Source organism: Phytophthora cinnamomi (genome assembly GCF_018691715.1).
Source record: "Phytophthora cinnamomi strain GKB4 chromosome Unknown Contig0, whole genome shotgun sequence".
Classification (NCBI taxonomy): Eukaryota; Oomycota; class Peronosporomycetes; order Peronosporales; family Peronosporaceae; genus Phytophthora; species Phytophthora cinnamomi.
The window spans coordinates 665,398-686,947 of NW_027150933.1; the positions used below are offsets into that span (position 1 = coordinate 665,398).

The following is a 21,550-nucleotide window of genomic DNA, read 5'->3' on the forward strand; positions in this document are numbered from 1 at the left end:
GCCCTCTTCCCACTGTAAACCCAAGTGGCAGTGGGTCTCTTGGAGAGCTCCCTGTTGATGTAGCTGCACTCTTCCTCGTGTGCGAATGGGCAGTGACAAACCAGCGACCCGCGGAGTACCGGTATTTGTCTGCGCTTGCATTAATCGAGATGCACAGCAACACGCTCCTGGAATACGGCAAGAGGTGCGTGCTTAGAACAAGCGCTGTTGATCCGCAAACTAGACTTTCTGACGTGCTTGCTGTGTATCGTAAAATGCCCTCTATAGCAAGGGATTACTTCCTCATTGTGGACCGAAAAATCACCAGTTGGTACTTCAGAGTGCGCTACAGAATTTCTTGCACCGCTATGAGCCCAAGGTCATTACGGAGGTCACGCAAGTCATCGAATTATTCTGCCTGCTGGTTCGCCGGCGACTGTTTAGTGTTGCAAGCTTTGTTGAGTTTGCGTCCTGTTGCAATGAAGCAGCGGCCAGTATGAGCAACAGTCCTTTGCTAACTCTGGCTGCAGGAGCTGGCGGCAATAGTGGCATTACCAAGCGGAAGGAATCGGCGCCTGTTGTTCACACAGCGTACAATATCGAGTGCTCGCCTGGACGAGGATACAAGTCAAGCGATATCCATCTTCTTTCGTCGAGCGACCGACTGAAGTTATATCTATGGCAACTCCCCCGCAGCCCGTTTCCGTTGCCGACGTGTGTGCCCATGCTTCCAGACGACAGTTATGATGGAGAACTGAATTATCTACGGTGGTTGGAGGTTATGGAGCTGCGTCGCGAGCATTTCAATTACTCGAAGACACTTGAGCGCGCTCAATCCTTGTGCATCTATGTGTTTCACACGCACGGCCAGGCTAATGACACACCGATGGTTGGGACACCAGGTGCTGCAGGTCCAACTCCTGCTACTGGTAGCGCTGGCACAGGGGAAACCAGTCGTGTAATGAAGGAAGTGGAATACCAAGGCAAAGTGGGCGAGCTAGTTTCAGCTGTGAAGACCATGTGTGGCCACGACAAGGGTCGGTTCACGCGCTGGTTCTTGCACAACATATACGAAGAGGCCACATTCTTTCGATTTTCTGATTATGGAAGTGTGGAGCATGTGATGCGGTTGGTGTGCCTGGTGCTAGAAATTGTGGATATCCTGGCACTGCTCGAAGTTCTCGTGCACTTCCTGAGGCGTTCGCCGTGCTTTCTCGTCAAAAATGTGGTGCTGGCCATGATTGAACGCCACGAGTTAGCGTTCTGCGCCACTGATCAAATCCCGTTTTTGATGCAGTCCTTCGTGGACCGCTTCCATCGTATTCCGAAAAATGCTGATGACAAGTCTGGTAATGTGGCCCAATTTTTCTGCAGGATGTATTACGCACACATCAAGAAAAAAGAAATCGCCAAGCTAGACTTGCCATTTGCACTGCTCAAGCCAATTGCGGAGACTGCACGGAAGAATCAAGATGCAGCTGCAGCTGGCGGTGTGAACGGAAATACCGCGGCGAATGGAAATGGCGCGAACGGGAGTGGTCAAAAGAATAAGGAGCTATCACTTGAGGCAACGAATCCGATCGTGCGCATCCCACCTCCCCGCGAAGTTCTTCCCCCAGAATTAAAGAGCGCTCTGGCGAGGTCGTTTAAAGCGCTGCAGGCCCGTGCTTTTGATGGCCCTGGTGCTGATGGAAAACAGACGCCAGCAACCCCGGGCGCGGGCAGTGGTACTCCGCTGCAAAGCCCTAACAGCATGAGCCAAGATGCATCGACATCGACTGAATCAGTGGCAGCCTTTGAACCCACTTATGCGAGCTTGTCCTGGCAGGAGGTCGTCAGTGAGGCTACCCCTGCAGCAGAGGCTAAGTGCCGTGATAGCGCGATTGATTTCGCAGTGGCCGCAATCAACATGAGTATGACATCGTCTTCCGTGGGCTCTACTAACGCGAATGCTACGCGGGAGCGGCGCACGCCTAATTACGTGTTTTTCTTCCGGGCTGTGCTTACCGAAGTCATGGACAAGTGGATGGCCAATATTTCCGCACGGATCAAATCGAACTGCAAGCGGCCCATCACAACACCGCATTACGTGCACCGTTGCGTGCGTCTTATTCGTGAAGTCGTGGAACAGCACCCCGACAACGGTGAGGAGTTTAACGAGAAATTCTCGAACACCCTGGTTGTGTGGTTGCAGAAGGAAGTTTTGCCTGGCTTCGCTGGTAGTGACACACCCAAGCGCTCGCGTAACCCGTTTTTGAATGCCGACAACAGCAAAGAGGCGTTCGCACTCAACCAGAAGGGCCGCCTGGATCGCCTACAGTACGGCCTCAAGAGCTTCCTCGTATCTCTTGTTGTGCATAAAGTGCTGGATCTCTCTCAGGTCCTACGGCTTGTGCTTGTGCCGCTCTTCCCGCGACTGGTACGGTGATTTTGCTCTCCTCTCCTTTATGAGTAGTGGCTCACATTATTTTTGTATGTTCGCTTTACTAGCGTCGCGCCTCGCGTGACCCACCGCCAAACCTGCCGACGCAACTCTTGGCTATGGCGCTTGTTTTCCAGCTCTTTTCTGAACCCCCTCAGAATTTGCTACTTGAGCCCCAAAAGTTGGTTATGTTCGACGAACCTCTGGTGAGTTGCCATGACTGTGCGTTGCTATTCGATTCCGCATTACATTCCTCTGACCCACATTTCATGGCCCTTGCCAACAACAATGCAGACAAAATACCACCTGCGCTTCCTGCGCACCCAAGTGCCAGCGTGCTTGATGTTTCCGCTGTGCTTCTTGCTGTGCCAAATTTCGTACCAGATGGAGGACAATTTCTTGCTGCGCAAGCGTGAGGAGCGTGGCACGTTGGCTAGTACCACACTGTTCAACTTGACTTCGGACGGCATCGTTCGGGATACTATATTCCATGACACGAAAGAGGCACGTGAAAAGCATATCCTTCCGGTTTATCACAAAAAGCAGTGGCACACAGCCGTTCTGCTGACACACTTCTTTCGGCCGCCAACGTCTCCGGCTGAAGATGCCAACGGGCAGGTGCAGCTGCTTAAGGTCGACCAGATCATTGACCAGATGAACGTTTGGACACTTCATCGTGGCGGGTCCATCTACTTAGACTTGCAGATGAGCAGACAACAGCAAAAGGTCAAGCGCTCCAAACGACGCTCACGTCACCAACGCCAACAGGCACAGACCCAGCAGCAAACAGGGCCCAACAAGCGAAAAGCACCGTCAGGAGAGCTCTCGACCCGTTCCACCAAACGAGCAGCTGTGGACAATGGCGAGGGTATGGTGCCAGTCTCAGTTAATGGCTTCATCGACGGCAAGGCATCTCTCGGCACCCAAGATAAGGATGTATCTTTTGGTGGCAGTCTACTGGGTAACAACTTTTCTGATGGAGAGGAGGAGGCCGACGATGAAGATCTTGAGCTCGAGTTGGGATTCGACGAGGCGAGTAGTGCCACGGAAATTTTGTCAAGCCTGATCGTGCTGCGCACCCTTAAGCGCAGCTCGCGACCACCTCCCGGGGTAGGATCGACTTCGTTATCATCATCCTCTACGACGTCGTCAACCGTGCCAGTGCCCCAAACTACTTCTGCAACGATCACCACGCTCTCGTCGTCGTCCCCCCTTGCTACTCCAAAGCTATACGGTACACCTCACCATGTGCACCACGGAGAAGGAAACGAGGGAAAGCTCCGCGGAGGCACGCCTGGTCCAAGCGATGGTCTTAAGAAGAGAGCGCCGACCCCTGCACTACCGATGACTCTTGCCGCAATGCAGAGTGCGTTGACTCCATGCGAAACTCGGATGCTGGAGGCTGCACGCGAGGCACAAGACTCGGCAGTCGCGTCTCTATATGCTGCTACTGTGTGTAGTATCTCCAGGCGTGCAATGGGATCCGTAATCGCGAAGATCCTGCAAATACTTGAAGATGATGTCAAGCACACGCTTCCCGACAAATTTGCTCGCCAGTTGAACACAACATCAGTTGTGCATCTTGTAGGAGGCATCATGTGCACACCGCCAGGCAATGCGTTTTTACCCCGCTACATGATGTCGCTGGCCGCTCAGCTCGAATGGCTGTACGAGGGGTGTACACTTTATGACAAGCAGCAGCAATCCTCGTCGACTACTCTCGGGCAGCGTAACAACCTTTTCCAGCGACGGCTGCGTTGCAAGTTGGCTGTGCGCTTACAGCTCGTTGGCGTGATCGGACCCAGCAAGCACGCTGTGTTGACCATTTGTTATCGTGACCGCATCGTGAAAACCTTATTCGCGTTGCTAGGAACTTCAGTTGTCTCAACTGGTCCAGGGTTGTCGCTCTTCAGCTGGATTTTGGATCTCATTCCAGTCGTGAACGCATCTGTGCTGCACGATAAGCAATTTGTAAGTACTCTCTGAACACCTATTGCGCTGTGCACTGGGTGATTGATTGACTAACGCTTGGTGCTGTGCTTTGCAGGAACTTGTGGAAGCTCTGCAACTACCTGACGAGCTTAAGAGGCGTGTTTGGTCTGTGCTACCACGACCTATGAACATGTTCGGCGCAGCGAATGTGTTTGTCGGTCGCACTACGCCAACGTCAGTGCAAGCAGGTACTACTGAGAAGAAAAAAATGGAATACGCACCTGTGGATCCCTGGGGTTTGCTGGAACATGTGCCCCAGCTACCTAGCGATGCTCTGGTTCCAGCTCTCCCTGCCCAAATCCCAAAGCGGCCGCGGCGAGTATTCCGGTGTGTGTAATCTGTCCTTCGGATAGAGCAAATTCGCTATACAGAAAACCGCCCGCCTTGTCGCCTCGGCTTCAAGCGATAGGCACTCGTGGTCGCTGCCTTGTGTACCTATGGCATTATGTAAAATGCCTCCGTGCCTAGGAGGCAGAGGCACGACGTAAACCCATTCGATCGCAAGCAAAGAACATATTTAAAAGCTAAAGAATGCATTCCTTCGCCTTGCAGCTTCTTAAGGCCAGGCTCGCGTAAGCGACCTTGCTAATTTTCGAACTACTGGGTGGTGGATTCCATGGCAGTCGAAGTCTCCTTCTCGGTCTCGTGGCGCGTTTCATCATCATCCTCTTCATCGTCGTCATCGTCGACACCAACCCACGACTCAAACGCCATGAGAAACTCGTTGAAATGAATCATGCCATTGTGGTTCCAGTCCATTTCAGCGAAGCGGCGCTCCCAGATCGACCAGTTCTTCGAGTCTTCACCCGAATCTGTCCCAACAGAAAATAAAATTGTTCAGGTCTTGCATAAAAAACCTAGCAGCAAAAACATAAGGGATGCCCGTGCGGTTGGTACTCCAACTACACTTACCCCTGTAGCCCCCCGAGCGCCTCTTGAGTTTTTTCGTCGGCGAGTGACGTGCCATAGAGGCTTCCAGCTGTACGGCCATGTCGTTGCTACCGGAAAAATGGGCAGGGAGAAACATGTTATGATGGATGGATGAATAGATAATGGCGTCGTGCCACCAACCGATTGATAAGCCCGCTGCCTTCAGTGTCGAACCACAGGAATGCATCTATCGCCAACTGGTAAGCCCTTCGGAGCTCGACGTCCTGCAACGCAGACAAGACCCAATGTCAACAAAATAGGATTACACAACATGAATGGATACTTACATCTCCATTCATCGCCATGGCAGTGCTGGAGGTGCTTGATCCACCCATACTGTTCCCTCCAATGCTGTTGTTCCTGCCGACGCTTCCACTGATACTGCCACCGATACTACCACTTCGAGATCTGGCAACATGAGAGAGTAAGGATAATGAATCAAACTGGCAGGAGTTATAAGCTTCAGCGTACGTGTAGAAGACGCTCAGTCGGTTCTTCTCCAGTGAAGGAATTCGCTGTAAGAGTGACTCCCGTCAGCACAATTCAATCTTAAATACGTGCAAGATGTTTCAGCTTACATGCAGCAAGAAGCCGATGGCAAGAGAAATAAGGAGCTCCTTAAAGTTCAGCTTGCCGTTCTCTTTCATGTCGGACTCGTCAAACACTTGGTTGATCTCATCTTCCGAAAAGCTGACACCAAGTTCTTTGTAAATTGCTGGGAGGTCGTCATACTCAACATATCCATGGCCCTCCTTATCGTATTCCTTGAACGTCGTACGAACGCCACTGAAAGCTTTCTGAAAGTTTGATATCACAGATACCAGCACAGTCGGTGGTTAGCTCTTTACCGTTGAGCATTTATGATCAAACGGAAAACCCCTAAAACTAACCGCTGCCTGCGGGAATTTCAACAGGATGCGGGTGAATGGGCTATAGATTCGAAAACGAGGATTCAGTCCACAGTTAGAAAAAAACGCAAACAAAGTCCAAGCCTTACGATACGTACATCTCCTTCTTGTCGTTGAGGACGTGCGAGCGCCACAGTTTCTGGAGTGTCAGCGTGACCCTGAAATTGACACCATACCCGTGAGTTCATTTCCATTTTCCCCAATTGCGAGTCGCAACTTACTTTCGATCCAGGGGACTGTCCTTGTGTACGTGCGTCGGTTGGCGATGGAGCTGCTCCTTAGTCGTTTCTATCGACGACTCAGTCGGGCCGTATGACGCGTGCGTGCTAGTTTTGCCATCACGCGGGGAAGCGCACGATTCACCAGTGGACTGGTAGGACGAATCCACATGAGAATTGTGGGACGCCGTCGAGTGCTTGTGCCCGTGGCTGTGGAGCCTGTGCGTCGAGTGCTTGGTTCCCATGGTGTTCTTAAAGTGCGTCCTTGCAGGCAGTGCAAAACGAACGCGCTAGTGATACGCACTTGTGGCCGTTCAGGATCGTACTTCAACAACGACCGTTACGAGAATTGCGTTTTTAGGCTTGAGACTCTAGTATACAGATCGCTGATTTCGTTGATCTTCAATCTATTGATTGTTATTGTTGCTTTGCTGTGCGAAATCTCTCGGGTCGAAAATCTGGTGCCCTGCGCTTTCGCTAAAGCCTCCTTCTCTTGACCAAAGCGACAGCGTCCCCAACTGGAGTCACCTTGAAAACGCGTCCATAAGCGCCACGGGTGAGACCTTTACCGTCCTCCACAATATCCACGCCCAATGATAAGCTAAGAATGGCTAAGCGCGAAGTAGGCCACACGCTTCACATACAGCTAATTCTTGCTAGAGCCGCTTTTCTTCTCAACTTTTCCGAAAGTTGGATAGACATTTAGTGCAAACGAGCAGGCTAAATGACGCCTCCACAACATACTGCGTTCAATCTAATGTAGGCTCTTATACGAATGAAATGTCCATTATCAGTGAGACACGTCGGGATGACGAGACTTAACCAGCATAACGAAAACTGTTTGTACTCATGCTGTCATCATCTTCAAGACCCACCCAGGATTCGAACGCCATGAGGAATTCTTTAAACTGGATGGTGCCATCGCCATTCCAATCCATTTCCATGAAACGCTGTTCCCAGATCGCTTGGTTGCTCGAGTCGTCGCTCGTGTCTGACGTGCACAAGAGGTATAAGTTTGACGGTAAGCCAGCATCACGGTTACTTCATTGGCTTACCTTTGCTCATATCATCTGCTGTCATTCTTTTTGTCGGAGAGTGAAGAGCCATCGAGTTTTGAAGTTTTGTTGACATCTCCGACCTACACAAAGACTATCGTCAAGATACAATATTTTGTGCATCATGCACGAGTGGTGGACGTACCGATTAATAATACCATCGCCATCAACATCAAACCACAGGAAGGCGTCCACCGCAAGCTGGAATGCGAGCCTAAGCTTATTTCCCTGTAATTAACAACACGTTTGTTAGAACGAGGCAGCGAAAGTACGGCAAAGAGCGACTAGGGAATTTCTTTTTACCTCGCCAAACAGAATGGATTGAGTGGCAATAGCTGGGTTGCTGTTACTACCGGTTCGAGACCTTTACACGCAAAAAAATGGGTTAGTTGCACGAATAAATAACCAGCTTATGGGAGGGTAAACGCCATTACATTGGGGCGTAGAAAATGCTGAGCCGCTCTGCTTCGAGCGAGGGAATTTTCTGCATACGCACACAACAGTTTAATCAACTCAAGTGCAACCCCTCGTCAACCGAATTAAATATTGGGTCGCACATGTAGGACAAAGCCGATAGCGAGGCACACAAGGAACTCCTTAAAGTTGAGCTTGCCGTCCTCCATCATGTCGGACTCCTGGAAAACCATGCTAATTTCTTCCGTCGAGAAGTTAGCGCCAAGCTGCTCGAAGACCCTCGACAGGTCAGCGAACTCAATGTAGCCTTTGTTGTCGCGATCAAAAGTCCGAAATGTCGAGCGCGCACTGTTAAATGCTTCCTGCATATCCCACCGCCTGCGTTAGCTGCATCCCCAACGAAAGCACAGCCACTGCAAACCTCAAAACCCACCGCAGCCTGCGGCAGCTTCAGTAAAATCCGCGTGAATTGGCTGCAACACACACGCAGCCCCTTTTAGCGCTCGCACTGTGCACCACTAGCGCCACTAACAGTCCGTACTTGTCCTTGTCGTGGTGCGCTCGAGCCTCCCACCGCTCCCTCAGCGCGTTGGTGATCCTTCACCAACAAGTCAGAGCATTATTACACCAGGTCCAAGACGATTAATCTGTAACCCTCGACGCACTTCTGGTCCAGTGCTGTGGGGGCTCGGGGCATCTGCTCCACGGGGCGAATGCTGGCGATGTTGCCCGTCAGTAGCTTGGCCACGGGGCCGCTGGGCTCGCCCTGCTGCTGGTACTCGGCCGTGGCTGTCGACGGACCGCTCGCTGCCACGCGCGGCATAGCATTTGCCTCGTCCGCGCGCGACGAGCTCCTCAGACCGGACGGCTTGTTCCCCATTGTCTCGTGCGTGTTCCGCCGCAAAATGCGCAATGGGAATGGTACATGCAGGGATGAAGTCACACGTTGACGTTGAAGTTATCTTTAGTGAGCCAATCAGTGGCGTGCGTTTACTTTGTCCAAGTCACTCGTACCCTCCGTATTTCGACCAGTAGCAGCGAGGCACTGCAACACTAAAGTGCCACTGTCCAATTTCCTATTATTATACCTGACCGACCATGAGCAAGGCTGCAGCGGACGCCAACGGCGCCAAGAAGAAGGCGGCGCCCAAGTCGCGCAAGCGCAAGACCAGCGACGTGGGCGCCGCCTCCAGAGCGGGCGGATCGCCGGCCAAGCGGCTGGCGGGAGACGCCGCGGCGGCGATTGCGGCGAACGGCTCCGGCGCCGAGACCCACGCGGTCCAGGCGGCGCAGCTCAAGCCGTTCGTGCGCGGGGAGCTGGTGGAGAGCAGTAGGTGGCCGCCAATGCAGCACAGAGAGGGCCGCTGGGCTGGAACACGGCGACTAAAATACCTCGTTACTGTATTACTTTATTTAATACGTCAACCGCAGTCAAGCACATGATGTTTGGCTTTGGCGATGAAGCCGAGCCGCTGGACGAAACTGCCGAGCTCATGGAGGACCTGGTGGTCGAGTACGTGCACGCAATGGTAAGGCTGCAGCGACTCTATACACGTACTAGCGATTTGTGCTCTATCGCTGAGCTACAATTGACGTTGGGTGTCTGTCAACAGACGAAGAAGGCGATGGAGCTGGCGACGATCAAGGGCAAGCTGGACACGGAGTGCTTCATCTTTCTGATCCGCAAGGACCCGGAGCGCTATGACCGCATCGCCGAGCTGCTGCGCGCGAACGACGAGTTCCGCGCCGCGCTCAACAGCGGCTTCGACCCGAGCGACGAGAAGATGTACTGAGGACACCCCTGCTTAAGTACACGACCTTCTGGAACAAGCACGGCGCTGTGGTTGAACTGTTCGGGGCGCACTCGGCTCTCTATTGGATGTGCAAGCGTGAGCATTCAGTGGGCGCCGCAACCGGTACTTAGCCGAAAATGCACAGTCGCCTCCCCGCTCGAGTGCCACTTCCACTCGCTGCTCGTATGCGTCACTCTTTCCCTTCCTCGCCGGCTCTGCTGCCCGCGCCTCGTTTCTCCCCGTCACAGACGCGAATTGAGCCAAGTAATAGACCGTTGCGTGAGCAAGCCGCGGCTCTGGAGGCTGTGATTTCTCTTCCGCCCGTGCATGCCGCATGCTCCTGGAGCCGCCGGACGACGTGGTGGGCGAGAGCTGCCCCTCCCAGTTCGACTCCGAGTCCGTCATGATGACCTCCGTGCACGCCGAGCTGCCCGCGCTGGACGCCGCCGCCTTCCGCTCGACCAGCCCGTGGCTGCAGCAGCGCTCGCACATCCAGCGCGACGAGGCGGAGCCGCTCAGACTCGCAGCCAGCGAGTGGACGGGCAGAAACTCGCAGCGCTGCAAGGCGCAAAGGCCGTCCGCGTCCGCCATGGTGCTGGCGCGCAAGCGCAAGCGCGACGAGCAGCGCCGCCTGCTGAACGGCAAGAAGCTGTGCACAGACAGCGACGGCAGCGAGTGCAACGCGGCAGACAGCGAGCAGGACAGCCTCGACATGGAGGAGCAGCTCACGGCCTTCGTGGAATACGTGCGTATTCGGATTCTTGAGAGCGTGGGTTGATAGGTGGACTGATGGGCGGTGCTGTGGCGAGCAGAATGCTACGGATATGGACAGCTTGGACATTAACCCCAGCCAAGACTTTGACGGGGGTGCGTTGGGGCCACTCTGGTCATGCGCAGGGGTTTCGGGACGCTCGTGAAACTGACGTGTTGTGTATATTGTATCGTCGGCGTTTGGGCGTTGCAGGCGACGAGGAACAGGAATCAGTGACACAGGCCTCGCAGCACATGCAGACGTGTAGCTGGCAGGACGTCACGGATGGTAATTATTTAAACTTAGTGGGTTTTGGCGCCTGATGTGAAGAAAGTGGTAGCGGTCCTGGGCGAGGCGTCTAAGCACCGTGCTTGTTTCTGTGTGTGGGTTGCAGTGAACCAGTTCCAGGAAGAAGCGTCCGAAGTTTTTGACAGTGAGTTAGATCCGCTCATATCTTGCCGACGCATACGCTCATCACACATGGCTGCTTGCTTTGCTGCAGACGTTATTTATGCCCCGCGGCCCGCTTCAGTGCCTGCTGGTAGCAACGCTTCTACTTACTGCCGGCCACAAGGCAAGAATGAGTTCGGGATCGCACGTCCTTCATTCCTGCCTGCTCGCAAAACTATTCCTGAAAAGAGGGCCGTTTGCAGCCCTCCTTCCGACGACAGCGAGGATTCGTTGAGCGGTACGTGCACATCTAGCTATAAGGATGTGCACGGACGGACATTTCAATTGCTAGATATCGGAGATCTGACGTTTATCCTTTGATGATCTTCCATATTCAGATGGATTTGACGTTTCAACAAACCTTGCCAGTAAGTTAAGAAGAGTGGAGGAAAATCATGCCGACACGAGTGCGAAGCAAGCGGCCAAGGTGAGCGACTCGTATCATTTCCTCGATCCCAATTCGTTAGCACTGACAATCTGTCTGCGATCTTGTAGCCGCTATGGACACAACGGCGCTCGGTTAAACGAGATTGCTCGTTCCTAGACAATTCCAACTATTCTGTGAACGGACGGCTTTTGCTCATGGCATCACCGACACCGGCCACTGCAAGTGAGGCTAGTGAGGCGTCGTCGGATAGAGTCATTGAGCTCAAGGACGGGTGTTTCGATTCTAGTGACGACGTCCAGGAAATTCCCATGCGAGATGGCGAGGTTTCGGTCTCGAACAGCGTACCGTCATCCATGCCGACAACGGTGGATACGATGACGGTCGTGTCGTCGTCGTTCTCGTCGGGGCCTTCAAGCCTCCCGGCAGCCTTCCAACCTCGACTCGTTCGGAAGCGGAGGAAGGTCGGGCAGCTTACGCTCGACGGGTTTTTTCGTTCCAAGTGAGGTGGGCAGCTATCTTTTCCATCCCCACACAACAGTACGAAGACGCGACCCGAACGCGGTTGGGTTGTGTCGCTCGCTATAGGACGTTTTGGCAGCTTTTTGAATATTGCTTTCTTGTGCAGATAGAGCCTCGACCAAAAAGAGGGCACACTAGGTAAGATAAGTTAACTTTGTAGTGAATGAAACAGAAGAAGGCATGCATGCACCGGCGCAAAATAGCATCACTGTCTTACTCTTACGTATCAAAACTCCCTTTTTTGGCGGGAAATAGTTGGCGCGGTAAGATCGTACTTAGAGCGGGCTTCAACGGTACGCCGCGTTTGGTTTTGGCGCGCTCGCAACTCATTCATCGAGTGCCCCCAAGTGCCAGCCACGCGGACTCTGCCCCCCTCTCGCCACCCCTCAAGCCCCCCGCGCCCCGCTAGCCATGGCCTACGTCACGCTCACCAACATCACCGTGCTGGACAACCCCACGGCCTTCACCAACCCCTTCCAGTTCGAGGTCACCTTCGAGTGCGCGCAGCCCCTCGAGGCCGGTACGTCCGTCGACAACAAACAATCACTGAGAGAGATTGCATATCCGCTAACCGGCTGTTGCTGTTGCTGCAGACCTGGAGTGGAAGATCACGTACGTGGGCAGCGCCGAGGACGAGAGCCGCGACCAGGTGCTGGAGGAGGTGCTGGTGGGCCCCGTGCCCGTGGGCACCAACAAGTTCGTGTTCCAGTCGGACCCGCCCAACCCGGACATGATCCCGGACGAGGACAAGGTGGGCGTGACCGTGGCGCTCGTCACCTGCTCGTACCGCGGCCGCGAGTTCGTGCGCGTGGGTTACTACGTCAACAACGACTACGCCGACCCGTTCCTGCTGGAGAACCCGCCCGCGCGCGTGGACGTGAGCAAGCTGCAGCGCAACATCCTGGCGGACAAGCCGCGCGTCACGCGCTTCCCCATTGACTGGTCGCCCGCGGGCGCGCAGGACCCCAACGCCATGGAGGACGGCAACAACCAGGCGACCAACGGCACGGGCTTCGGCGCCGCGCAGCCTGGAGCTCCCGGCGCCCCTGGCGCTGGCAACGACCTCGACATGGACTTCGTGGACGACGAGGAGCTCGTCAAGGCTGCCGCGCAGCTCGACCACAACTACACGGACATTGTCATCGACGGTAACGCTGCTGAAGGAATGGAGGAGGACATCGACCTGGAGGAAGAGGACGATGAGGACGACGAGGCCGACTCTGTCGAAGAGGCCGAGGAGGAGGACGCCGATGGCGACATGGAAATGGAGGACATCGAGCAGTAAACCAACGTCCGAGAACGCCGCCGGCTGTCTACTGACAGCAGCACATCGAGGCAGCAAGACATGCAAGAAGAAGATACTGTATTTATAGAGAAAAAAACATGATTGAAGAGCACGGGAGTAGTGCAAGCGCATTTGAATGCGCGGTTGCAGATAGTAGGAGGGTAGGATGAAAATGTTTGAGTATCTTTCTTTCAAATGGCGTTTAAGTTTCTAGTCTACTCAGATGCATGCGGTAGTAACGTAGGTCGGTAGTGTATGGAGAGTTCGCTGGCAGCTTAGCGCAGCTTGAACTCGTGCAGCTGGTTGTACGAGGCGCTGGCGCCGTCGAAGCGCACATTGATGTCAATGTCCAGGTCGCGCGGGTTGGTCGCGTTAGGCTTGCAAGTGAGCTCGCCCTCAATGACCTCGCCGGGGCTGCAGGCCAGCTCGCCCTCCAGGTAGAACACGGTCTGCTTCCAGTGCGTGTACTCGGCCTTGGGGCCCGTGGAGAAGCTGAGCTTCTTGTGCGTGGCCGAGAAGGTGCAGTCGAAGTAGGCCACGAGCGCGTGGCAGAAGTCCTGGCGGAAGGCCGTGAGCTTGAACGTGGACGAGAAGGCGAGCTCCTCCTTGGTCACCTTGGTCAGGTCAATGTCCAGGATGGGGCACACGTCCGTCAGCAGCGCGTCGCTGCCCACGGTGTCCACGAGCGGCTCGATCTTGGCGATGTTCTTGATGCAGCTCATGTCGAAGCCGTAGACGTTTTCCCAGAAGTCGAGCTTCTCGGCCTTGTACTCGCCGTCCTCGATGGCGCCGATGTAGAGCGTCGAGTGGTCCGGGAACATGAGGCCGCCGGGCACCAGGTACTTGTCGCGCGCGTACAGCACCGTGTCCAACATGGACTCGTAGAGCAAGAAGTAGCCCATCCACTCGGAGATGATGATGTCCACCTTGTCCACGGGGAGCGTCAGCTCCTCCATCTTGCCCTGGATGAGCGTGATCTTGTCGGCGAAGCCGTTGGCCTTGACGATCTCGCGCGCCTGCGTCAGGATGCCCGAGCAGTCGACGCCGTACACATGCTTGGCGCCAGCCTTGGCGGCGAACATGGACAGGATGCCGGTGCCGCAGCCCACGTCCAGCACAATCTTGTCCTTGAACAGGTGCTTGCTCTGCAGGATGGCGTTCATGTACGCCTTGGTGCGCACCGAGTCCTTGAGCATCTCCTCATGGATGCCGAAGTGCGAGTACGAGTCGAAGTAGTAGTCCTTGCTCGTGAGCTCCTTGGGGGCGGCGGCGGGGGCGGGCGGGGGCGTGGGCGTCGACATGGTGGCAACGAGATTCGCAACTGACCGGACCTGACCAACGGGGCTGGTTGGCCGCCGAGCCTCTTTATGTGGATACCCAAAAAGTCAGCACTCGAGTTGGTGGAGCGTAGCTTCTGGCTTCGCATGGGGATTTGATTGGTACACGGAGCCTATTAGCTCATGGCCTCGGCATATGCAGCATGAAGCTGCAAGCGGCAAGCTCCATGCGACGGAGCGAGTACATGTGCTGGCAGGTCATGCAATGACAGTCGCGCCGTATGCTAATAGAGGTGGGCAAGGCGGACCAAGATAGCGGGTCTCCTGCGTGTTCATCAACCTGCGTCTACAGTACATGTAGCCATAATTGCATGACGTTCGCGAGCACATTGACTACAGCATAGCAGAAAGAGATGGCAAATTGGCATAGGAAGCGAGATTCCCCCTCCAAGACTGACCTCTATTGTGTTCGTTCCACTTAACTCGGCAGCGCAGACTGCGTCCAAACTAACTGGGAAACGAGGCACTAGAGCGCCCGCCCATTGCCCGAAAGCAGCAAAGAGGGAACTTCCCGTGTCGATGATTGGCATTCAAGAGGTGGCGAGACTCCCGAGTAGCGGCGTCGATCAGTCGATCTGGTCAACTGACTTAAATGGCACCGCGGTTGCCCGACTTCTTCTGGGCGCGGGGGGCGTTGCCGCCCTTGGAGCCCTTGTTGGCGTGCTCGGCCTTGTTCACCGACTTCTTGGCCTTGCTGCGCTCCTTGGCCTCCTTCAGGGCGGCACGGGCGGCGGCACGGACCTCCGGCTTCTGGTTGCGCTTCTTGCGGATGTCCTCAGCCGAGACACCGACGATGGCACGCTGGATCTTGGTGGTCTTGCGAGCGCGACGGCGGGCGACCTCCTCAACCTGTTACGACGAAGCAAGCGGCAGCGCACAAGTGAGCGAAAGCTCCAACAAGCGCTGTGTCAACCTAAAACGGACTGCAAAAGGCTGCAGCTACGGACCTTGAGCTTCTTGTTCATGCGGCGCCAACCCAGGGTCCACACGATCTTGGTGGCCTTCTTGCGCTGCATGAAGAGCGACTTGCTCTTCGAGTTGATGAACACGTAGGCCGAGCCATCGCGACGGATGAAGCGCGAGCCGTGGCCGGGGTAGATGCGGCTCTCGCTGAACGAGCACGTCTCGGTCCTGATCACGACAAAACGCCGCACACGTCGTTAGGGTCATCGCTCGTTTGATCGCTGCTGCGCTATTGGCCCCGAGGGCAGACGGAGAGGGAGGCGCTGCTGAGTGGGGTCTCTCGCTGATCTGTGGTGTGCTGTGTCATCTGTGCCTCCTTGCGATTGCCTGCCTGTGTATGTGGTGTGGCGCATGCCATGGCCACGCCATTGCCTGTGTCTGCTGCGCCTCCGCTCCCTTCTGACTCGGGGGCTCTCATAGCCATGCATGTATCCATAGAAAGGTGGCGCACTTACTTAATCACCATTTTGCTTCAGTCTTCTCGGGAGAATTTATGCCAATTGACTCGCTGGACGGGCTTCCGCGCTCCAAAGCCCACAAGGGAGCGGCGCCGCGCTGCCGTTACTTCACCGTCGCCGCTGCGAATTGGCTGGTTGAAAGGCGTTTACTTAAGCGGCACTTACGCACTACTTGGGTAGAGTGGCCAGCGCGGTTACGGCCCGCGGTCCAGAGTCCGGTTACGGGCTAGGGTAGTGCCTAGTGCAAAACTTGAAACCGGAAATTTGCGTTAGCGAGGGTGTCTCCTTCACGCCAGCTCGATATCGTTCTCCCCAACCATGTAAATTAGTCATATCGTGGGGTAAGCTGATGCGACACTTGCATAGCGAGATATTGAGACCAGTAGTTGCGACAGTGTGCTGAAGGCACCACCCCGTTGTGTCCTCGAGGTACTGTTGACGCGTGCTCGCCCACAGACTTTTGGTTGCGGCATTCGCTGCACTCACACACTACCGTAGTACGGGCAGTTCTACGATGCTAAGTAGCTTGCGGGCGTTGTTTTGTTTCTAGGGGCATTGTGAAATATTCGTATTGCTGTGCTAGCACAACCGACGGAAGTGGAGCTCGTCACCGTGTGTGAGCATCGTACGTTCGACTCGCGTAGCAGGCAAAGACCGATGGAGCGTACTGTAGTTTCGTGTAGAGAGGATCTCTCAAATGGTCTCTCGGAGACTCTAGCACCAAGCACGACCTGTGGTGGAAGCCTCCAAGAAAACTGTGCGCAAATGCGTGAGTCGTGGCCAACTGTATGGTGCCGCAAACTACCATCGACCATCCTGTGTTTGACGGAATATTTTTACTAGCAGCTCCATGCGAGAAATAGATGTTGCTGCTACTGTGCTAAGTCGAGGGAGTGATCTACCGGTGCTTGCAAGCTCCCGAGTTGCGCCCGCCAAGGTCCAAGTTGAAGCTCCTCACTGCAAAACCACAACCCGCACATCAGCCGTACATAGACTGAAGTTCAGTCCGAAGGTATCCGCCGCACAAAATCGAGCATGGCTCCTCCGCTGCTGCGCCGCTGGGGCGCTCGCAATGCTCTTGCGGCACGACGCCTCTGCGCCCCATTGCAAGCTGCAGAGTCCTCTCGCACTCTGCACTCCAGTCCGGACTTGCCTCCCGTGAAGTCGGTGCAATCGTCGCCCTACGCGCAGACCCACACGTCCAGCAGAGTCATCAACTTCGGCCTCGGCCAGCCTTCTGCGTCGTTGCTGCCCCTGGACGCTTTCCGCGAGGCTGCAGTCGCTCGGTTTAAGGCCACTCAAGACCCGGCGATGCTGCAGTACGGGGCTGCAAAAGGGTTTATTAGGTTTCGCGAAGAGATCGCCAAGCTCACGGCAGGTAACAAAATAGATCGTCGAAATGGTGACAGAGACGACGGGGAAGCCGAGTGGCTCAACGCTTTGCTGTACTGCTGTGACTAGATACTTGTGCTGTCGACTCAGAGACGCTGATGGTGACTGCGGGCAACTCGCAAGCCATCTCACATGCCGCGATGGTGTTCTCCAAGACCAACAAGCGCGTGTTCGTGGAGGAGCCGACCTACTTCTTGGCGCATGATATATTTCGTGAGCTTGGGTTGGACTTGAAAGGCATTCATGCAGGGGAGGGCGGGATTGACGTACGTTCTTCTGACAGCGGGGTTGTTAGTGGGATGGTCTGGTTAACTAGTGTTGGTCTGCATGGATTGTAGCTTGACGTGTTGGAGGATAAGCTTGCCGCAGGTGATATTCCTGCCTTTCTGTACACGATTCCGTTCTTCCATAACCCGACGGGGGCTGTTCTGTCGCACGACCGCTGCAGGCGCCTAGTTGCTCTCGCACAGAAGTACGGGTTCCGAATTATCTCGGACGAGCCTTACAACCTGCTGCATCTGGACGGTGGCACATTGCCTTCTCTCGCGTCGTATGATGATTCCGGTCTGGTGGTGTCACTGAGCAGCTTCTCGAAAATTCTTGCCCCTGGACTGCGCCTCGGTAAGTACTAAAAAAACGAAGCAACAGTATTACATGTATCAACGTACTGGTCTACAACGTTGCTCAAATTGCAGGCTGGGCTCAGAGCAGCAAGGAGACCATTGAGACACTGTCTACGATTGGAGCGCTTCGCAGCGGGGGCGGACAAAACCCTGTCACCGCAGCTCTCGTTCATAGCGGTACGTGTCTTAGTGAATGCTGTTCATACTCAACTTCTCCCTAACTTTGCGGGATTGCGTGTCATGGCTTGTGGCTTTCGTCCGTACGAGCAGTGCTGGAGTTAGACTTGCTGCTACCTCACATCGACCATTTGAAAAGCGTCTTCCGAGTCCGCAAGAACAGCATGTGCGATGCACTACGCGAGCACTGCCCCGAGGTTGCGTTTACAGAGCCGAGTGGCGGATACTTTGTGTGGCTGCACCTGCCTGACGGCGTGAACGCGGACGCACTGCTGAAGGAGTCCGTGGCCCACCACGGCGTCGCCTTCACGCCCGGCACGCGGTGCTCGCTCGGAACTCTCTACGGTGACGGTGACGGTGGCGTGCCATCCAGTGAGGCCATGACGCGTTGCGCGCGCATATCCTTCGCCTACTACGACGAAGAAGAGATCCGCATGGGCATCCAGCGGCTGCGGAGTGCACTCGACGGCCTGAAATAATGCGTGTGGTAGACTAGGCGCAGAAAGCAAGACCACCGAAACAAATGACATCATCAGTAAAGAACAAAACTTCAAGGACGTGTCATGTGTAGCGAACAGCACCTGCATCGAGCGAGCACATTGGACGTCGCTCCAGCTTCACTCACGCATATCCTGGCCGCACTCTTATTAATATTGTCCAGCAGTGATACCATCGCACGTCCAGCGTCCAGCGATGGAAATCACCTCAGCTCAGTTGCAGTGCTCGGTTCAACCGCACCGTTTGTGCAATTCCTGCCAGATGTGCCACCCGTTGTTTCTGCTCGAATTCTTGTGGCTATCCCACGCGCAACTTCAGAACTGAAGCTGCGTCACGTCCAACACGGCATTTTGAATCTCACCGAGTGTCGTGTATAAGATGGTGACCAAGTCCAAGAACCCCATGGTGGCCACGACGGCGGGCGCCATCGCCGGCGGCATCGAGACGCTGACCATTTGGCCCATGGAGATGATCAAAACCAACCTGCAATTGGGCACCATGCGTGCGCAATACACCGGAATGGTCGGCGGGTTCCGTTACCACGTCCAGACGGACGGTGTCGGATCACTGTACCGTGGACTGGCGCCGGTGCTTGTAGGCTCCATCCCCAAGGCCGGTATCCGATTCGGAGCCTTCGACTTCATTAAGCGGAAGCTAGCGGACGAGGACGGCAAGACGTCGGCCGTGCGTAACCTTGCGGCCGGCATGATGGCTGGAGCCATCGAGGCCACATTCACCACGACGCCGGTATGGCACTCGCAACACTTATATTCCCGACGGAAACATCATGGCCGTGAGTCTTACCTGTTGTTTTGTTGCTGTTGTTGTGCAGATTGAGACGCTGAAGACCAAGCTTATCGGTGCCAACGCCGGAGTGTGGGAAGGAACGAAGATGATCCTCGCCAAGGAGGGCATTCGTGGTATTTATCAGGGGCTGTGGGCTACGATCCTCAAGCAGGTATGCGTGCGTTGTGGCAGTAACATGTCTAGGGCTAGAGGTTGACGATTGCTGTGATTGATTGCAGTCAACCAACCAAGGCCTGCGTTTCATGTGGTTCAGCGAGTTTCAAAAGCGAGTGAGCCCCGAGTTTCTCGAACGCCACGGAATTATCAACGACGCCCAAACCATGACGGGCAGTCAGCGAGCGTCGCTGAGCCTCATCGGTGGCATGACGGCAGGCATCTTTAGCGTCTTCGGCAACAACCGTACGTGCCAGCGATGATGCGGCTATAATATTGAATACTTTACTAACTGTTGACTCTTTTTTTCTGCACCACAACAGCGTTTGACGTGGTGAAGACGCGGATGCAAGGTTTGCAGGCGCAGAAGTACAGAAGCACGTTCGATTGTTTTCGCCAGATGTTGCTTCGCGAAGGCGTGGGGTCCTTTTACGCTGGCGTGGTGCCGCGACTAGGTCGTGTTATCCCTGGCCAGGGTGTTATCTTCATGTCGTACGACAGCATCACGATGGTTGTATCCCGCTATATCGAGGGCTAAGCTCTTTCCCAACGAGCCGAGCTAGCCAGTCGGCCAGCCACCAATGCGGTCGCCGCCCGATTCGCATCTCTACAAACAACCTCAGTCCTGGACCCAGAGCGGTTTGAGACGTCACAGAATTGTAACAGGAGTACAAAACACTACAGCCTTAGACTACGTACTGTTGTCGATGAGCAGAATGAAATGCGTGAATCCAGAATAGCTTCTTGCGGCAACTCCTACGGTAAGACTAATTCATATGCTCCAGAAATCAGCGTGTTCATCTCGGATTTTATTTGGGGCGTGTGACCTCAATATTTTTTCAACTTTAACATATTGTATATTGTCGGAAAATTCGTGTAATACAATCGAATTAGAGTCGTTTTCAATTTCTACGAGTGTTTTTGTTTCTTGAATTTTTGGTGTCCGGTTATGTACGAATTTTGGTTGGTCAACTTTTTAAAGTTTAAAAACGTGATTATCTCGAAGACTCCAAATGGTGGATAAGTAACTTTTTGTTTGCCAACGAGTCGCTCAAAATATTATGGATGTGGATAAAGTCACACACTGAGCGCTTTGTATTTTTCAAAATAAAATTCCGGTCGAAGGTAAATCCCCTATTTTTGCGACAGCGAAAAACGGAGAAACACCCTCTCTCCCCTTCCCGCGGATTCCCAGCCTTTCATTTTGAGATTCCCCGAAGTTGAACGTATGGCGAGCGTCGCGTCGTCGGCTTCCGGTTCGGAGGCTGAGAATGCATCCGCTGCGACAGCTGAGGCGAGCTCCCACGAGGTTCATGTTTCTGCTTCTGCTAATGTGCGTGCGCCGCCTATGGAGCGACGTTATTGTGCCAGTTGGGAGGAGTTTTTTGTGGCCTTAGCCGAGTATCAGGATGCTACTCATCGAGATTTCCGCAAGAGGACGTCTGCGTGTCGTGAGAGGACGCAGGTTGCGTCACTGCGTCACTAAGCCAGCGATCACTACGTAGTGTAGGTGCCATACCAGGCAACGACGTAGCAGTATGAAGTAGGTGAAACACGTGTGTGCCGGGCTAAGACCGCGACAGGTACAGTGGTGGGGATCTCAGTGCTCTCGGTCGTTCGTAAGGCAACGAAAGCAGAAGTGGCTGAGAGCACGAGATCCCCGCAAGTCACCGTACCGCAGAGTTAATTACATACAGTATAATAGTCAGTCAATACAACGTGTAAGTACCAGCGTAGCTACATCTCCGAAGCACACAACCAGCAATTGCCGCTTGCATACATCTCCAAGGTACTAGCAGACACGTGGCTGAGTAAGCGGTCTTGTAACCCCGCGCTACAGCCGGCGCAGGATCTATTCTAGGATCGGCAGGACTTCAATAGGTCGCACTCCCATTTGATCTCGGCGGCAGGTGCCAAATCGTCGGGATCACGCTCTCTCACGAGCGTTAGCCGCGGTAAGGTGACAGTAGCAAGATGGTGCAGAATTATCAAGTGTGTGCGTGATACAGGGGCGTAGTCATCGTCGTCGCCGTACCGG

General features: G+C 54.5%; 11 protein-coding genes across 12 annotated transcripts; 7 read left to right on the forward strand and 4 right to left on the reverse strand.

The window, feature by feature from the left end:
* Positions 1-940: 940 nt before the first annotated feature.
* IUM83_01836 (uncharacterized protein) lies at positions 941-4,746 on the forward strand (the record flags this gene model as incomplete). Its single annotated transcript, XM_067925718.1, has 6 exons — positions 941-1,016; positions 1,128-2,398; positions 2,470-2,607; positions 2,696-4,372; positions 4,449-4,567; positions 4,653-4,746. 6 exons carry the CDS (start codon positions 941-943, stop codon positions 4,744-4,746), a joined length of 3,375 nt encoding a protein of 1,124 aa, XP_067801049.1.
* Positions 4,747-4,990: 244 nt separating this feature from the next.
* On the reverse strand, positions 4,991-6,694 carry IUM83_01837 (putative calcium-binding protein CML21; the record flags this gene model as incomplete). The annotated part of the gene is made up of 9 exons (XM_067925719.1): positions 4,991-5,205; positions 5,306-5,391; positions 5,465-5,547; positions 5,611-5,731; positions 5,795-5,838; positions 5,902-6,120; positions 6,214-6,253; positions 6,330-6,389; positions 6,453-6,694. The coding sequence occupies 9 exons, from the start codon at positions 6,692-6,694 to the stop codon at positions 4,991-4,993; spliced, it is 1,110 nt and encodes a 369-aa protein (XP_067801050.1).
* A 573-nt stretch (positions 6,695-7,267) lies between these two features.
* On the reverse strand, positions 7,268-8,798 carry IUM83_01838 (putative calcium-binding protein CML21; the record flags this gene model as incomplete). Its single annotated transcript, XM_067925720.1, has 9 exons — positions 7,268-7,440; positions 7,505-7,587; positions 7,650-7,732; positions 7,808-7,868; positions 7,939-7,988; positions 8,062-8,280; positions 8,352-8,391; positions 8,460-8,516; positions 8,584-8,798. The coding sequence occupies 9 exons, from the start codon at positions 8,796-8,798 to the stop codon at positions 7,268-7,270; spliced, it is 981 nt and encodes a 326-aa protein (XP_067801043.1).
* A 218-nt stretch (positions 8,799-9,016) lies between these two features.
* IUM83_01839 (transcription initiation factor tfiid subunit) lies at positions 9,017-9,711 on the forward strand (the record flags this gene model as incomplete). Its single annotated transcript, XM_067925721.1, has 3 exons — positions 9,017-9,248; positions 9,350-9,447; positions 9,532-9,711. 3 exons carry the CDS (start codon positions 9,017-9,019, stop codon positions 9,709-9,711), a joined length of 510 nt encoding a protein of 169 aa, XP_067801044.1.
* A 334-nt stretch (positions 9,712-10,045) lies between these two features.
* IUM83_01840 (uncharacterized protein) lies at positions 10,046-11,803 on the forward strand (the record flags this gene model as incomplete). Its single annotated transcript, XM_067925722.1, has 7 exons — positions 10,046-10,456; positions 10,524-10,578; positions 10,676-10,750; positions 10,857-10,895; positions 10,965-11,150; positions 11,251-11,339; positions 11,408-11,803. 7 exons carry the CDS (start codon positions 10,046-10,048, stop codon positions 11,801-11,803), a joined length of 1,251 nt encoding a protein of 416 aa, XP_067800889.1.
* A 427-nt stretch (positions 11,804-12,230) lies between these two features.
* IUM83_01841 (histone chaperone ASF1-like protein) lies at positions 12,231-13,104 on the forward strand (the record flags this gene model as incomplete). Its single annotated transcript, XM_067925723.1, has 2 exons — positions 12,231-12,339; positions 12,413-13,104. The coding sequence occupies 2 exons, from the start codon at positions 12,231-12,233 to the stop codon at positions 13,102-13,104; spliced, it is 801 nt and encodes a 266-aa protein (XP_067800854.1).
* A 275-nt stretch (positions 13,105-13,379) lies between these two features.
* On the reverse strand, positions 13,380-14,405 carry IUM83_01842 (protein arginine N-methyltransferase 1; the record flags this gene model as incomplete). 2 transcript variants are annotated; one of them, XM_067925725.1, is made up of 1 exon in its annotated part: positions 13,380-14,405. In XM_067925725.1, the coding sequence occupies one exon, from the start codon at positions 14,403-14,405 to the stop codon at positions 13,380-13,382; it is 1,026 nt and encodes a 341-aa protein (XP_067800856.1). The 2 variants fall into 2 exon arrangements, with proteins under 2 accessions (XP_067800856.1, XP_067800855.1); XM_067925724.1 differs by having other exon boundaries at positions 13,380-13,826.
* A 624-nt stretch (positions 14,406-15,029) lies between these two features.
* IUM83_01843 (60S ribosomal protein L24) lies at positions 15,030-15,870 on the reverse strand (the record flags this gene model as incomplete). Its single annotated transcript, XM_067925726.1, has 3 exons — positions 15,030-15,290; positions 15,389-15,572; positions 15,860-15,870. The coding sequence occupies 3 exons, from the start codon at positions 15,868-15,870 to the stop codon at positions 15,030-15,032; spliced, it is 456 nt and encodes a 151-aa protein (XP_067800836.1).
* Positions 15,871-16,897: 1,027 nt separating this feature from the next.
* On the forward strand, positions 16,898-17,710 carry IUM83_01844 (putative aminotransferase; the record flags this gene model as incomplete). The annotated part of the gene is made up of 4 exons (XM_067925727.1): positions 16,898-17,240; positions 17,324-17,520; positions 17,593-17,623; positions 17,703-17,710. 4 exons carry the CDS (start codon positions 16,898-16,900, stop codon positions 17,708-17,710), a joined length of 579 nt encoding a protein of 192 aa, XP_067800815.1.
* Positions 17,711-17,787: 77 nt separating this feature from the next.
* IUM83_01845 (PLP-dependent aminotransferase family protein) lies at positions 17,788-18,533 on the forward strand (the record flags this gene model as incomplete). Its single annotated transcript, XM_067925728.1, has 3 exons — positions 17,788-17,875; positions 17,950-18,054; positions 18,148-18,533. The coding sequence occupies 3 exons, from the start codon at positions 17,788-17,790 to the stop codon at positions 18,531-18,533; spliced, it is 579 nt and encodes a 192-aa protein (XP_067800857.1).
* A 397-nt stretch (positions 18,534-18,930) lies between these two features.
* On the forward strand, positions 18,931-20,050 carry IUM83_01846 (Tricarboxylate transporter; the record flags this gene model as incomplete). The annotated part of the gene is made up of 4 exons (XM_067925729.1): positions 18,931-19,299; positions 19,385-19,510; positions 19,578-19,758; positions 19,836-20,050. The coding sequence occupies 4 exons, from the start codon at positions 18,931-18,933 to the stop codon at positions 20,048-20,050; spliced, it is 891 nt and encodes a 296-aa protein (XP_067800817.1).
* Positions 20,051-21,550: the final 1,500 nt, after the last annotated feature.